Source organism: Coturnix japonica, chromosome 3 (assembly GCF_054131305.1).
Source record: "Coturnix japonica strain WE chromosome 3, WE-NBRP24, whole genome shotgun sequence".
Lineage (NCBI taxonomy): Eukaryota > Metazoa > Chordata > Aves > Galliformes > Phasianidae > Coturnix > Coturnix japonica.
Genome location: NC_140665.1, coordinates 53,128,793 through 53,145,631, shown reverse-complemented (window position 1 = coordinate 53,145,631; position 16,839 = coordinate 53,128,793). Strand labels below are relative to the sequence as shown.

Here is a 16,839-nt window from a genome sequence, read left to right as displayed (position 1 = left end):
TACTCACATTGCCCCATTGTTGTGTCTCAATCTGTCTCTCTCTTTTTAATAAAGTCTTTACGTGCTCTCAAACACTCAACGTAAGAAGACCTCGAAGAGAGCAAGCTGTTTGGAAATAACAATCTGAAATCCATGAGTCATCCTGAGACTATGCTCAGTGTTCTCAGATACTGCGTTAAACTTCTAAAGCAACAACAATCCAGAGAGTTTCTTCTTAAAGAGGCCCAGGGAGCTGGGCTCAGCTGCCCCTAACCGCATTGGCAGTCCCGGTGGCAGCTGCTGCTGCACCAGCAGGGAAATTGCTGTGGCTGCTTACCACAGGCCTGCCAACCCTGTGTGGTACCAGACCTGGCTCTGCAGTGCCTCTGTTCATCAAACATTGCCAACTATCCAGGTACTCTGCAAGAAAAACCTGCTGCAAACAACTGCCTTTTCAGTTTAAGAATGTTATTTTATTTTTGTGCTGTGAGATTAAGCTGCATTTTCAGGATTACAGTAAAGCAACAGGAATACTGAAGCATGTGACTACACTGTTCTTAGAATTAGTGTCTTCTTTTTTAATGCAAGATGGAAGCTAATTAATCGTTTCCTTCCAACCAAATGGATGTGAGGCCTACAGATAAGTTCTTAGGAGATACTCTTAAAGTGAGCAGACAATCTGTGATCTGGCACAAACAAAACTGCAAGGAGCACTCAGCATAAGGAACACCCTCAGACAAAGACAAATGAATGCAGTTCCAGACCATGGAATACAATATTGGTTATCCACAATAGGCTCACATGGATAACTTAGATATTTCTAAGAAAAATGGAAAACATTTTAAGAACTAATAATAAGAGAGCACTGAAGGTAAGTGTAACCTAATAAGTGAACTGCCTTATCAAGTACAACTGGTAACAGCACTAATTAAAACGTTTATGGCTTCTCCATAACTGGGTAGTTTCAGTGATTGTGGTAATGGAGGTTTTGCTTTTATTCAGAGAGATATAAGGTGGCCAGCAAGATCTGGGCATCAGATAGTGTTCATAGCCTTATGAGAAACAAGAAACAGCTCTGAGTGAGAGCAAGTGGTGTGTTATGACTGCCTTTTCTGTAAAATAAATAAATAAATAAATGAAATCAGTATTTTATTTCTGCCATATTTGAAATATATTTAAAGTACATTTCAAATACAAAAAAAATATATAGATATATCAAAATTTAAAGAAAAAAATCATGGAAAAATTTAAAGTCTACTGGTGGTTTCATATGCTTCTTCTTCATATGCACACAAATTTTTTACTGTCAGAACAATCATAAAAATCAAGGTACACCTCTAAGTAGTCATTAACTCCTATTAACTCAATTTGAAAAATAAACTTGTCTCAGATCAGTCTTAGGCATACATAACAGGGTGAATATGATGACTGTAAATCCAAGGCCCAAGCCACCCACTGCCCCACTACCCTGTTCCAGTTGGAAAGACTGACCCAGTAACAAGGAGGACATCTCTTTCTTGGATGCTGCACAGTGCCTCTGCTTCTCTCCACCTCCCTCCCTCCACCTGTTCTCTATGAGGATGTAAGAGAAGCTGCAGTGCTCCTTGTGCAGACTCTCCAGCAAGGACACTGGGAATCAACGTCAAAGCTTCCTTTGTCTGGTCAACAGATCTGTACCTCAAAGCTTAACAGCCAAAGCTTAGAGAGTGGCTTAAAAATCTGATAACATTTAAAGCATTTTCTAAATGTACAGAGTCAATCAGAACGTTTACATTTACTACACTGTTTTCATTTTTCCTCATAAAGTCGAGATTGACTTAATCCTTTCCTTCCTTAAGAATGTCATGCAAACTCTTTATTCCTGTAACTGAAGTTTTAAATGAAACTAAATAAGCTGAGACTTAACGTAAAATAACTGAATGTTGTTAGCGCTGTCACATTTTTGTCCATGTTCTCTGGTCCAGTTAATTGTCAACATACACCCAGCTAAGGACACTTAACTGCACAGATTTAGTCTACAGGAAACAGAATGACAAGGACGGTATTAACAGCTAAATTAAAATGATTCTAAAAGCATTAACTGCTAAGAATTATGTACTCTCCTTTGGTCTTAATGAATCTGTCTGCTGTCATAAAACTACTGTAAAGTTACTTCCTTAGGCTTCAGATGACTACATGCCTTATTTGATTACAGCTCTTCAATATTTAATGAGCATGGGAATCTATAATCTGCCCAGAGGAAAAAGAAAAAAAAAAAAAGAGAAAGAAACAAACAACCTGTGCCAGGCTGCACTTTATTGAAACCTGCGATGTACAAACAGAAAACAGAAATGCAAACACAGCTGCTGCAGTAAAGCCCACAGGGAAAGGAAACAAAAAAAAAGGGGGAGAAAATAAAAAGAAAAGAAAAAAGGATGAATTCAGATGTACGGAGAACACTCAAGCTCCTGAAGTTATTCAAAAGCTGTTTTGTCATTTGTTAATATTTTACTTGCTTGATTAAAACGACTTGGTTTAATTGTGCTTGCGACACATACATATTTCTGCAGATTATTATTTATACACCAGAAAATGTAACAAAAATATTCAAGCCCTTAATCTAACCCTCAGGAAAAAAATATTTAAACTTAGCTGCTACTTATTATTTAGTTGATCTTCTAATTGTTTATAAAGCTCTCGTGACAGAGAACACTAAAATACTAACCAAAAAATGAATGTGTATTTATTCATAACAACTATATGAGGGTTAAAAAGTTGAAAATGTGTAAACAATAACCATTTAGTCAGCAAAGAAACAGTGATGTAAAACTGCAGATTCAAAATTTCTTGGTGAATCCAGTGTGCCTTGTGAGCCTTCCATAAGTTTATTAACACGGCATATTAAATTCATGCCGTTCCATACATGAGGGGAGGGAGCCTGTACAACAGGCCCAAGTCTTCTAGAGCCGAAACAGAGCTCACTCTTCAATCATTAGCCCCTCTATGCTTAACCTATCTTAATGAAGTATATAGTTAGAAGTAATGGCATTACAGATTCTGTTGTTTTTTATTACAGGGATTAGGAAATGAGAAATATAAAAAAGGGAAAAATCCCTATAAATTTTTAAGAAGTCATAGAGAGAAGCCATTAAATTAATAGGGGATAGTTGTGATGTCATTTGTTACAATAGGTGAAATACTAGCGAACAGCAAAAACACAGGATTTAATTTCAAGTTCTTGCTCCATTTTTCTCTAATTACCGATGCCTACAATCTTAGTAAGAATCAGTAAAACAGGACTGTGATTTTGACTTATTTGTTTCTAAGCAGCAATAAATTAAAAAAAAAAAAAAAAGAATTAATTTACAGATATCTGATCTTTCAATCAGCTACCTGCAAAAAAAAAAACTTTTTTTCACCCATACAGACGATTTGCTTGAAGATACTTTTTTTTTTTTGTGAATAAGGGCAGGATGAAAAGAAAACCTCCCTACAGTAAGAACTTGTGAATAATGACATTTTATAGTTAGACATCAATTTAAAAAAAAAATGCAAAGATAGAATTCCTTACCATCTGTATTCTGCCCAATAGTGTTCGGCTGAGAGGATTTCCTACTGGGCTGAAACACCCTGCGAAAAGAAAAGGCTGTGAATTTTTTGCTTGTTATCCTCTTCCCCAGAATAAATCATTTTATTTTAATATCATTATGTTAGCAGGATATGTTTGACAAAATTCTAATGAAAAGCAGCAGCATCTTTTCAATGACAACTACGCATCCTTCAGTCAGGAACAGTTGGAGGGTGTATTCAACTAACAGACCTGACACAAGGTTAACTAATCCAATATTTCCATTCAAATGATTTGGCGAAATAGCTCAAGCTATGTCCACATGCCACCTCGTGCTCAGAGCTGACGCTATTATCTAGCCTGTATTGCTTCTCTCTTCACTGAATTTCCAAGGAATGCACACAAAGTTTTCCAACAGATCACAAAAACTCTCAAAGGAATTACTTCCTTATTTTATCTGAAAGAATAAGTATGCCTATTCAGAAGTTTTCTTTGATCATCTGAGTTCCTATCACAACACATCTTGCTGTTTACTTTATTCACTCTCTATACAGTGCATTTGAACAAGCACTTGTAAATTCTTTTCAAACCATTATGTTAACTACTAAGCCAAGAGAAATCCTTTCATCATTTATGGATTTTTCTTTTCCGTTATTGGTCTCCTCGGCCATATACTTAAGAAAACATCTTAAAAAGACAGAAAAATATGAAAATTATTGAACAGGACAATGAAAAATGCTACCGCTTTGCTGGAGAATAGTTTCTCTTAAGAATAGAGAGGCCAGACAACACAGAGTTAAGCTCACTACATCTTCTCTACGAGACACAAGGTTTGGAATAAGATTTGTTTTCAGATGGGAATAAATTATGAAAATTCATTTTCATTTAGCACTCCAAATCCTATTCTTGAGTTGCCCAGTATCTGAAGAACAAGATTTTTTTCAAATTCAGATTCCCATGCACTGGCAGAGGTCCATGGAGAAGCTTGCACAACTTCTCTTACTGTATCCTTTCTGAAGCCTAGTGGTTTAGACTTTCACAGGAGATTTGCTCATAAGTGTTTAATCATTAAGATATTAAGATATTTCTAAATATGATAAAAGATTCAAGTTCAGTCAATTGGAGTTAAACCATGCTCCTGCAGATCTTGTGCATGTCAATAATTTTTTACTTACAGGAAAACCTAAGTACAATAATTAACTTTTCAGTTCTGCATATGGATGAAAAAGCTGTGATCTTAATCATTTCAAAAAACTGTCTATAAATTCTGATTTGCCTTATTATTACCTTTTTTTTTTATAACTTTAGTATTTGCATTACTTTCTGGAAGAGGAATAGAGATGAGAATAGAAAAGGCTTTCTGAATTCAACACATACTCAAAGATGACAGACCTCAAGCTTTCTTTTCTTGAAGTTACTCCTCAAAACACTGATTCAGCACTAACACCAAAGGTCAGCGCTTCTACTAATGCTGCAGTCTACAAAGTTGCTATTCATAAAGTCCAACAGTTACAAGACATGCTGCTACAGAGATGACACTGCAAGTTGGTAGATAAAGCACTGTATACAGGTGTCATATCAACTATTGGATTAAAAGCAATCAGAACTCAAGACTAATAAAATGTCTGCAAGATAAAAAAAAAAGTCTTTTTTCTTTTCCTCTACACAATCATTTTATCTATGCTAAGAGTTGGAAAAAAAAAACAAAAAAAACCTCTATGATCAAATCATTAGCTTATTTGATTTTTTAAAATTTATTATTATTTTTTTTAATGAATAATCATAATTACTTCCTTCTCAGATACATTATGGTTATTCAGCAGTATGTGAGTACTCCTGAGGCTCTTTATATGCAGCTACATATCAGGTGAAGACTTAATTGGAGAATATTAGTTCAAACATAAAGCCTGAATAAAGGCAGTGCAGACCCTGTGAGCCTTCTTCCAAGACAAGCAGGAAATTCCCGTCACTTCATTTGAGGTGCAAACACTGACCAGAGCAGAGTACATCCAGTTTGAAGTCTTCTATGGTTCACAGAGCCAATGCTGTTTTTGTTTGTACTGATCATGATCTGGTTACTCCAGACTATTCTTAAGTACCATCCTTCAGCTGTTTCCAGTTACCAAGCATTCCATTATTTGCACTCATGCTGGTGAAAATGGCATTTAAAAACAACAGTAGAAACCTCCCTAGTCCATGAAACAAGGTCCATTCAGCAAGCAAAGAAATATCTATCCCTTCTTTCTCAAAAGATGCAGTAGATTTTTGAAGCAATTTTTCACAGCTATTGGCTTGACATGGTTCCATGCTTGATGAAGTGTTTAAATGACACTGAGCAGGTGTGACTAACAGCCTCAGCAGTGGTTGCTTCAGTTCTCTACGATCCTAGATGTACAAACTTTGAACTACTGCAGTAAGATAGTGAAAGTGAGGCCAGGATTGCAGATGACCATTCGCATTTCATCAGAAAATGATGTTGATGGAACACCATGACCTGCTGATGCTCTCACCTACAGCAAGTCAGATAAAGGTCATGCTTGGGGAAATCATCCCCCCAGGTTATTCTGGGCTGCCTTATCTTATGGATGCTTCAGAACCTCTAATGGAGAAGCACTTCTATCCATTCAGAGGGTTTATTTGAACTCTCCAACAAACATCCCTCTAAACAGCCTCTGCTGTTCTCACCTTCAAAACCCTGTACATCTCAAGAAGTTAATCTTCCCCATGAAAAAAATAACATTTGAATTACTGTATGATGAAATTTTACATGAGAAGAAGAACAGAAGAAGAACATTTTTCTAGGCTCTAAAGAAGAACATTTTTCTAGGCTAACCAATCACTGATGTCTAAATGGGACGTTAAATGCCTTAAAACGATAGGTGCCATTGCTTTTTATCATATGAACAGAATTTCCACACTGACACAATTTAACTGCTTTTATTGTTTTGTAAATCCAAGTATGCAATGATGTTATGTAAATGCTGACAGAATTGATATCTTTTGAGAAACACAGCCTGCTTCCATGAAGAGTCTGAAACTTTATTAGCTTCCTGTACTATCTGAGCAATGAAATGAAAGTGCATCTTTTGTCACTTGGTCATTTCTGGCAGTATAATCTCTGTCAGTATAATTGAGGCTAAAGAGAAAAGACATAAACCAGGTAGTTGTCCTCATTTCCAAAATGTATGTCTGTGCTACTAGATCCCCAGCTTCGTTACATGCTTTCACAGAAACAAAAAAAACATTAATCCCTGCTATAGAAAAGCACAGCGTGAACTGATAAAATTCCAGATAGTTGGGCTGAAATACACAGTTCAGTGCCACACAGATTAGATTTATACAAAAATTAATATGAGGAAGTAACCTCTATGTCACAGCAACTGTAATAGCAACAGTGCCACAAAGAAGCACTAGCAATTAATTTAGAACACTTCCTGTTAAACAGCATCATCATTATGCATTTTAAATTGAGAGTCAGGAAAGGGGGAAAAATTATCAGTAGTCATATGATCACAGTAACTACTAACCTACTGAAGCATCTACAGCCACTTAATATCAAATATTTATATGAAAAAAGTTCTGTTTTAATAGAGACTGAGAGAGCACTCGTTGCAGAATTCATGCATTTTATTCGCTTTCTGAAAGAACTCCTTTTCTCCCTTCATGAAATTCACTTGATAAACTCTGTTAGTTAATAAAGGTATTTCTGCATGATAAAACGCCTGTAACTTCTATCTCATGGAAACTACAGTTAGGGAGATCAGCTGAAGGTGAAGCATGGGATGTCCTCAGAAAACCACTGAACAATATCACTGAGCAAATAACTAAAGATAATATTCAGACTCGTTCCTGTGATGAACCCTCTAAAGCATATGGAGAAAAAATTAATTATTCTGAAGTTTACATTAATTAATAATTTATTCTAAAAGGAAAAAAATAAAACAACAATCCACAAAAACTCTCTGAAAGACATAAGAACATGAAAATAACATGAAAATAAACTGTGCTTCTAGGAAACAGTATTTCTTATTGCAGACATAACATACATCTTGTAATTTATACTGTGGCCTCTTGCAACATAGTATAGTTAAAATATACCCAAATAAACAATCCATATAAGTTGAATATATATGTATCAGCTCAGTCCCTTTTCCTATCCACCTTTTGTGGCTTCAGAACTATTTTCAGTAAATAGGATTAAGTTTTCAGCAGAGTCACCTATTCAAAACCGTGAATTTTCTGTCAAGAATGTATTCTAGTATGCAATGTAATCTAATTCAGGTTTCATAGCACAGCTTTTTTGTTTGTTTTAAAAGTTTTTAGTGTAGCGTAATTCCTTTCCGGGATTTTTCAAGTGAGGTGTCATGTAACAGAAAGAGGATCATTTTGTAATGGCATAAATATATATTTATTTTCCCTCCAAGGCTTTATTCTCACAACAATTAAGCTTTAACAGATCAAACAGAATTCATTAAATAAAATAATTGTTTATATATTGGATAAGAAACTGTTTCTCTTTACTCACGCACAAGATCACAAACACTCTCAAAACCCAGAGCAAACATTTTCAGATGCATTTCACACAGTATTAAAGGAATGGGTGTACGTTTCTGTTTTACCACCAAAAAAGACATTTTACAAATATCCAATGTTGCAGGTGAGAACCCAATTCAAATTCACACCATTTAGGCTAAATGTTTCTAAGTTTAATCTGTAACATAGCTTTCAAAACTACTGCAGAACACAATCTGCTGAAACTGTAGAACAATAAAACTGATTTCAAAAGCGGCTCCTTGTCTTATTCTGAACAAAATTGAGTAGCCTTTCTAAAACACTTTTCTCCTTGTACTAGTATGTGGCCAAAGGAAATGGCTAATTTTCTTCAGAGTCTGTATCACATACATCACTTTAAACAAACAGGTCTCACATGCCATGTTTAAGTGTACATACTGAAGCGTTAGGATGGCATAACTACTGAATGCAAAAAATTTCTGCAAACACTCACATGGTTCTTGCAATGTTTTCAGCAGGCTTGCAGAACTCTACCAGACAACAGGTAAGCCCATGCTGTTACCAGCTCCTCTGTCTTTTCCCCACCTATTTCTTCTTACAGAGTAATTGTACCACCTCCTCAATTTAGCACTCACTTTCTAAATGAGATTCCAATTTGTTGCCTGGATCTACTCACTTAAAAAGAATGCACAAAATCAAAAGGACAAATAAAATAACTCCGATTATTCCCTTACTTTCTACGAAGCTCACTTACTTTATCCTTCAGATGTGAGACCCTTTCTTCACACTATACTCTTCAAAAAAAGAGAAAGAAACTTCAGCTTTACTGCTGCCAAATGTTGCTGTTCCAGTTAAGGCAGGAGCCTGATCCAGGTGGCAGTGACAGATCAGGCTGTGGCTGCCATGTAAAATATGACGCTATACAAAAAATTCTGAACAGGAGGACATAAGCTTTCCATTTAAAAGTATGTAATTTTATCTTTTTACCAATGATTTACCAAATTCTGCTCTTAAAAACAGTTATCTAGAAAACTAACTCCGGAGAGTTACACAGTTCAGTACCATGCAGTTCTACACATACTGCCACTGTTTCTTTCACACCAGCAAGTGATTTTCCAGCAGATGCCCCAGCTCCAGGCATTAGGAGAAGACTGGCTTCTTAAACCATGAGTCGGTCATGTTTCTCCACAACCATGCAAGACAACTGATCTAATATGCTTAAACACAGCAACTTTCCTATTGAAGGACTGATACAGTTACCTATGGTTACTACATCTGGTTGTCTGATTCCCCAGCCCGAATGACCAACTATGCCCTTGCAAGCAGAACTAAGTCAGTGTTAGATCAGTGGGATGGAGCAAGACCTGAATTCACACCTGTAGATCCTCAAAGAGATATCTTCACTGCAATACCAGTTAATTCCAACCTTCATATAAGAGATCTCAGAATCAGACAGCACCAACATGAAAAACACTATGCTTCTGGCAGTGCCATTTCCCACAAAGATAATTATACCTACCATCAGCCAAAGGAATGCACAGAGATAACTCATGCAAGGTTAGCCACCATTTTCACTTCTGGTTCAAGGTGTACAAGGGCACAAACATGTAAGCATTCTGCATCTTGGAATAATCTTCCAAAAGGAACTATGGAGACAGACTGTCAATGGCTTTGAGGAGAATACTGTTTCCATATACACACATTCATGCTGTACTTAGACAAAATGAGAAGGCAGAATTTGGCCCCTATTTACAAAAGGCATAATGAAGTAAAAGCTATTGCATCACAAAAACAATAAAAAAAATCTAACTTTTTAATTAGAGATTAAAATCAAATACATTTAGGAGCCTACACACCCACCTAATTATTTCTGAGTAATCTTATCAAATCATCATCTTACATTTTTCTTGCAAATGTTAAGTTTCTACAGTACCATATATAAACAACGCAAGTAGAAGCACGTGTCCCAAGCATTCTTTTGAAGTAAAGAATATATTGAATTCATGCTAATCAGGAACGTGCTAATTTATAACAACCTCTAACGTTACATCATAATGGCATTAGATAGAATTAAAAAATAAACAGGGGCTATAGTAACCTGTTGTTCCTTTCTATAACAGAGAGAATGGAAAATGACTCTACAACAAACATTAATAAGCCTGTATAGATAAAATCAGCATTCTGAAATCAGATTGGCAATATTATGTACAAGTTCTAGATAGCAGATAAAAAAGATGCAAGGAAAACACAGACTGTGACACATAGTTTGGATTAACAAGGGTTATTTTTCTAACTGATATCCTCAGAAAGTAATCTATTTATTTTTTTGCTAAGCTTGTCAAAACAATTTAAAGCAAAAAGGCTAAATTAAATTTAAAAAGGAAACTTGCTTTGTATTGTATTAAACAAAGCTTATGATGTTAGCTTTTGGAATAGTATGCTCAAGAAACAGAGAAACTGCAGTCCTCTAGGACTGTGAGTACACAGTTTTACTTTACTCTGCTTGAATTAGAGGAAACAAGAGCTCTTAATGAGAATTTATTGTTTCCCTAAAATATGTTACGACAGCCATGATTTGACACAGAATTCAACTGGATCCGCAGCTCTAAAATTTGAGTATCAGCTGACCTTGGGAGGTCTTTTCATGTCTTTAGGAAACATACTTATCCAGAGATAAAAGACAAAGAATGAAAATTAAGCAAGAAAGGAAAACAGAATAATTTACTTTGCATGGTTCCTCTCACAACCGAAATTTAGCAATGGCCAGTTAATTACATCACCCTTCTTCTCTCTTTTTTTTTTTTTTTTTTTTGACTAATATCATAAGCAGTTAAAATTGCTACTGACTGGGGCCTCATATCGCATCTCCAGCAACCCAAAACGCACACAAAAGCAGCATCAAAGTTTTCATATTCATCAATAAGAGAAATGGCACATTTTGAGGTCTGGATACTCAAGGACGGGGAATTCTTCTCCATGTGTTATTATGAAAGTAACCCACTGGTACACATTACACATTATCAAAGATATCTGGGTTTCTTTAAAACCTCCCTCACTACTAACTGCTACAAAAAAAGTTTATGGATTTGAAAAGATCAAACAACCAGGGAAAACACAGGAAACCATCTAATAGCATTGTAAAATTTTGGGATCATGAAAGCATACACCTTAACAAGCTTGTTCATATAAGAATACACAGCTATTAGATCTTCCTAGATGGCTTCTCCACATTTGCACATGCCAAATTATCATCTCAAACACTGGTGATACAGACAATTCCAGACACACCTTGTTCTCTTTGCAGGATTCTTGGAAATTACCTTGAAAAGGATCTGTTTTTGGGAAGAAGTAAAGATGATTTACAGGAAGATCCTTAATTCAAACCACAAATTCAATCGCTGAAGATCCTTTGCATATATGATTAAGTAAAATGATGGATGAGTCCCTTATGCACCATGAATAACAATTTTCTGATAAAATGCTGCTATCAAGGTACACACAATATGGTATGTTAAATGCCCATTACATGGGCAGTACACTTCAGACTCTCCAAGAAAAAGTAGCATAATTATACTTCTTATGGTTCAGCTTTTAGTATAGGAAAAGTCAAATCTGAAGCAACTAGAAAGGAGCTGGAAAATATTTTAAGGCTGAGCCGATGAACACAAAAGCTGAAGAAGCTACCACAAATTTATCAGTATATAGTTCAAAACAATAATTATGAATTCATTTCCAGAAAGAAAAATTCCAGCTCAGTGTGACCTGGAGTCCTCAAAATAGGTAAATTCTAAGTCAGTTTTCACTTTTCACTTGTATCTGGTTCACAACAGAAGTTCTTCAAAGAGCAATTTGTGTTGTACAAAGGTTATCAAGAGCTTCACTACAACCGATTCTCCTGAATAAATACAGAAGGTAACAGACCTTCCTGCTCAAGACAGACTAAAACAAAAAACTTCAAGGACTTTGTTAATATCATTATGGAGGTGAACTCAGCTTAAATGTGGTTACCCAAAATAAAAACTTAAAGATGCAAGGAGTAGGGAAGAAAAGCTTCCCTATTTTTCATGCAAAAAAAAATTACAGAATATACGACATCTTATGAAGTCCATCTAAAATGTTATAGTCCTTATCAAAAAAAGGCCAGGGGAACTGCTTCTTATGTTATACTGGGGGAAGGGGACAAACAGAAGTTTCATGTAAGAATTCTGAAAACATGTCCTGTTAGTACTCCATTTATCATAACAAAAGACCTCTGACATAGAGACAATGTCCCTTTTTTTCATAAAAAAGAGATAATGACAGGATATGGAATGTGGATGCTATGAACTACAATCAACCCTCAGATGAGATATACAATATTTAAAATACTACCTGATATTCAGCCTGGATAAGTGCCTTCTGCAAAAGATCTGTCTGGAATGCTGGAGCGAGGCCTGGGGTCAAGTGACCAGAAAATATTCTAAGGATCTTTTCTGCTTGCATATTTAAGTTGCTTACATGACATTTGGATCTTTAAAGAAGAGGAAGTAAAAACTGAGGGTACCGAGTCCTGCTTAGGAGTTGAAAGATGAGGAAGGAACACGTGCAACCTGTTCTTTACTTTGAGTGTGCCTTAAGGTGAAAGAAAACTACAAAATAAAAGTTTGAAGGAGTAATATGCAGAGTTTTAAGGCGACTCTGTCACCTTATTTGAAACAAACAAGAAGTGAACTGTTCCTTACAACCTGCAGTGAACAAGAAAGCGAGGCAACAGAGAGGAGACAAGGTCTGGTGAAACTCTCACTTCATCTGAATCAAAGCAGCATGTTGAGGCCAGCTCTGTAAATACTACCAAGTCACAAAGTTGTGCGACAATAGCAAGGTACAAGTTACTCACCCACGCAGGCCTTCACTTCTCTGTACGCTTTCTTCACACTTTCTCAGCAACCACCCTCTACCATCAGTTTCTACAGACCAACAGAACTGGTACTAAGCTATAATGAGATATCTTGGTCCCAGAAACAATGCATAAACAGCACTCTGTAGTACAGTCCACAGATCCCAAACTTAATATGAAAGGCACTGTATAAAAAGAATTAGTCATTTGAGGGAAGTTGGTTCTGTCTGATCTTGGTTTTCAGCAGTGAGGTTAACAAGTTGCACCTGAATCCATTAAAGTTCAGTTATTTCAAACAGATTTAAAAAGAACCTAGAAAACTAACAAAGTGTATTTAAAATAGCCAAAGTATGTATGCAAACAAAGGTTGAATAATGCAACTTAAAACAAGGTCATTTTTAAGAGTACTTGTTTTTTTCTCACTTGTGAAAACAGAGAATGAAATCAAAGAGACCCAGGTTCCCTGTGGGGGAGATGCCTGTCTCCTGTACACTATGGGCACCACTGAGTCCTTTGCACAGTCCTTCCAGCTCCTCTGGAAACAACAGAAGGACTGGAGCAATACATAGAAGGATGAATTTGATCAATTCATTAACGCATGCCTATTGCTACACACATCACAACCTTGCTGACATTAACTTTCTTCTGGACAGAGCTGACATTCTACTGCAACAGCTCTTTGGCAGAAGTGTTCACCTCTAAAAACAACTACAATTCCATTTAAGCGTGCACTTTCTCAGCATGTGCCTTCTCACGCCTGAATAGTTCAAAAAATATAGACAAGCTCAGACTGGAAACAGTTAACAAGACCTCTCTACTTAGGAATTAATTAGGTCTGGTTGTTTTAGGATCCATATAATTGAGAAAGTAAGGGCACACTCAGGCCAAATCACTTTTGGCAGAGTCTTTCCACAGTACTACGTCACGCCCTGATTTTGCAATCTATACCTGATGCTGCCAAACAGAGAGTAATGCTTCATTTAATCCACACCCTTGTATAATTTGGCTGAGAGCACTTCCTTCACCCTGAAGGCACAGCAGTAATTACCTTAACATACACCAATTTCAAGTAAATATAAATGGTGTTCTTTTGATAAAGATTTTGGAATCTTCAAAGATTGCTGTTATTGTGCTATGTGTTTAGTGTAATTTTTAGTGAAATATTTTAATTAACTTGCCTAGAAGAAACATGAAAAAGAACATATAATAAAGGAACATGTGTATCTTTGATCTCAGTATAAACAATTCTTGCAAGTTTAACTAGAAAATACAAACTCTCCTGACATTTATAAAATCTTATCAATCAGATAGAGGAAACTGTATAACCGGCCTCTCAAAACTGAAGAACTAGATTGTCATTAATGTTAATGGTTTTGTCTCTGTGTCTATACTATTCTATTGGAACATTTTTGTGGTTTGATGAATCTATTTATACACCTTTTGTTTTCAAATTACAAAAAGATTTTTTTACTATTCCTTTCATAAAAGTAAGCACTCAGCTCTTTTATTTTACATTAAGGTCCTGTATTAGTGCCCTGGGTCAAAACTCTGTCACTGGCAACTGATAGTGGAGGCACAGTATGAGGGGGCTGCAGAGATCTGTGAAGTTCCTTTCCCTTCATAATGTTCTGAGCCATGGCAAAAATGTGGCTCTGTCCTGGTACTCCTCAATTTAAAAAATAATCTTCTCTTACTCTGTTCTCTTTAATATCTTGTCCCTAAATGCAAGGTGAGAGATAAGAACAAATTAAAATGAACCATTTTCCCCATGGGAACTCCCATTCAAATTAACACATAGACATACATAATAAACATTTTAGACTTAATGTTCTGCTTTGTTTTTACCTGGCTTCAGTGTAGATATCTCAGTTCACCTCTGTTGAAAATCTGATGTGTGCATTTAGCTGGCACTTAACTGGTCTCTACTCAGTTCTTATCTTCTTTTGAGAATAAAGAGAAATTCTAGCAATTGAATCCAAAACTATGTAGTGCTCTACAATTAAAATACATGCATTGAATTTAAAGACATTATCTTTACTTGTTAGGAGTAAACAAAAAAAAAAAAGGTAAAAAACTAGAGACTAAAATAAGATTTATTCAAGTGCCTGTTTTCTGATGTCTCTCATAATAGTTATTTTCATCCATAATGTTTATGCATTTAAAGTAATGTTACGATCATTCCATGGTGAAAAGGAAGCTTGCATCTCTCTTTTTGAAGTACTAAGAATAAATAGGAGAAGATAAAAAAAAAAATTAGACCATCAGGGGGAAAAATACTAAAACTTTTGTGTAAATATAATTCATTTCATTCTTTTCTTAAACATTATCTACTTCCCTTTTGTAAGCATTCTAATGTATGAAAAAAATGAAAAATATTTTCCATCATTACCTGTTTGATCCTAGCATCCTGCATTACATTCAAACCCTTTGAAATAGCAACTGTTCAGTAATGGCACTATAGGGTATGTATTTGTAGTCTTCACCACAGAATGACCCTGCCACGATTTTAAGATGCAGGACTAAAGTGAAGGATCTCAACGCAACTCAAAATTTCTTTGACTTGAACTCAGACACTATGGCAAACTGCTATGCCATTTCCATAGCTCCAACCTGTACAACCCTGCAGGCTTATGCACTGTTCCCCACCACAGTGAATCTAGATGAATCACTGCAGTGAACTATTAAGGCAGTACACACCAGTACAATAATCTTAAGATGTTTATATATATATATATATATATATATATATATATATATATATATATATATATATCTTCAGTCTCTTTAGGTAGATTTACTGCTGTTTATTTTCACATTAGAGAAGTAAGCTACAGAATTCACTGTTCATTTAATACATTTTCAATGATAATTTCTATAAGTCTTTTTTTTCCCAATAGTTTATTCCTAGGAGATGCGAAGAGTAAGGCCACACTGATCCTGCTTTCTATATACATCCCTGCTTCACAGAGTTATGTTTTAAGTAAGAAAAATATTCCCCCAAAACAACAATAAATCATTAGAGTCTCCAGGCACTGTAATGGTACTACTGAAACATAGAATGGACTGGGTTGAAAAGGACCACAACGATCACATAGTTTCAACCCCCCAGCCACAGGCAGGGTCACCAACCACCAGATCAGGCTGCCCAGAGCCACATCCAGCCTGGTCTTGAATGACTTCAGGGATGGGACATCCACAATATCCTTGGGCAGATGTTACAGTGTTGGGATAGAAAAACAAAACATTAAAATAAAATAAAGTGTGATAATAACATACCTATGAGGATACAACTTTAGATCCTTCAGTGACTCCACAGAAACATGAATTTTGTTACTTGATGTACTTTATTTATAATCTACCTCTACAAAACTGTATTTTAAAAGTCTTTAGTTGATGCATACATACTCTTTTATGTCCAAAGCAGAAATTTACTAACTGGTTGTGACTGAAAAGAGGAATTTTGAGCAGTCTATCAAATACAATAGAGGATTTACTTCTCAGGCACTGGAATGGACTGTCCAGGGAGGTGGTGGAGTCACCAGCCCTGGGGGTGTTCAAGGAATGTTTGGACATTGTGTTGAGGGACATGGTTTACTGGTAGCTATTGGTAATAGGTGAATGGTTGGACTGGATGATCTTTAAGGTCTTTTCCAACCTTGGTGATTCTGAAATTTAAATGCAAAGTCAGTTTTACTTCCATCTTCAGAGAATGAGCAAGACCACTTTGAAGCTTTTGCTTTATATAGGTGGAAAACACCTTTGACTGTCAGTTGTGTTAACGGGGAGAAAATTTCTAATTATTCTCAACTTTGCCAAAGCATTAAGTTTTTTGTTTTTGATATTTTTTCAAGATACAAGAACCATCACGTTTCTAGCACATAATGTAATTAATTTTTAAGAGCAATTTTAATTAACTGGTTTTTGA

The 16,839-nt window shown here is 35.8% G+C and overlaps 1 protein-coding gene across 13 annotated transcripts in view; it reads right to left on the bottom strand.

Annotated features, from left to right (window-relative positions):
- The window catches only part of AHI1 (Abelson helper integration site 1), a 79,435-nt gene that overhangs the window by 20,047 nt on the left and 42,549 nt on the right, over window positions 1-16,839 (bottom strand). For 10 of the 13 annotated variants that reach the window (XR_014944828.1, XR_014944829.1, XM_085543587.1 and 7 more), the window contains one exon: window positions 3,530-3,588. Coding sequence is in view for 9 of the 13 variants with exons in the window: in XM_085543587.1 (XP_085399713.1) it covers window positions 3,530-3,588 (59 nt within the window). In the remaining 4 variants the exon portion in view is untranslated. Of the gene's footprint in view, window positions 1-3,529; window positions 3,589-9,557; window positions 9,685-10,841; window positions 11,371-16,839 lie in introns of those variants that run through there. The other 3 variants (XR_014944825.1, XR_014944826.1, XM_085543589.1) reach the window with 3 other exon arrangements.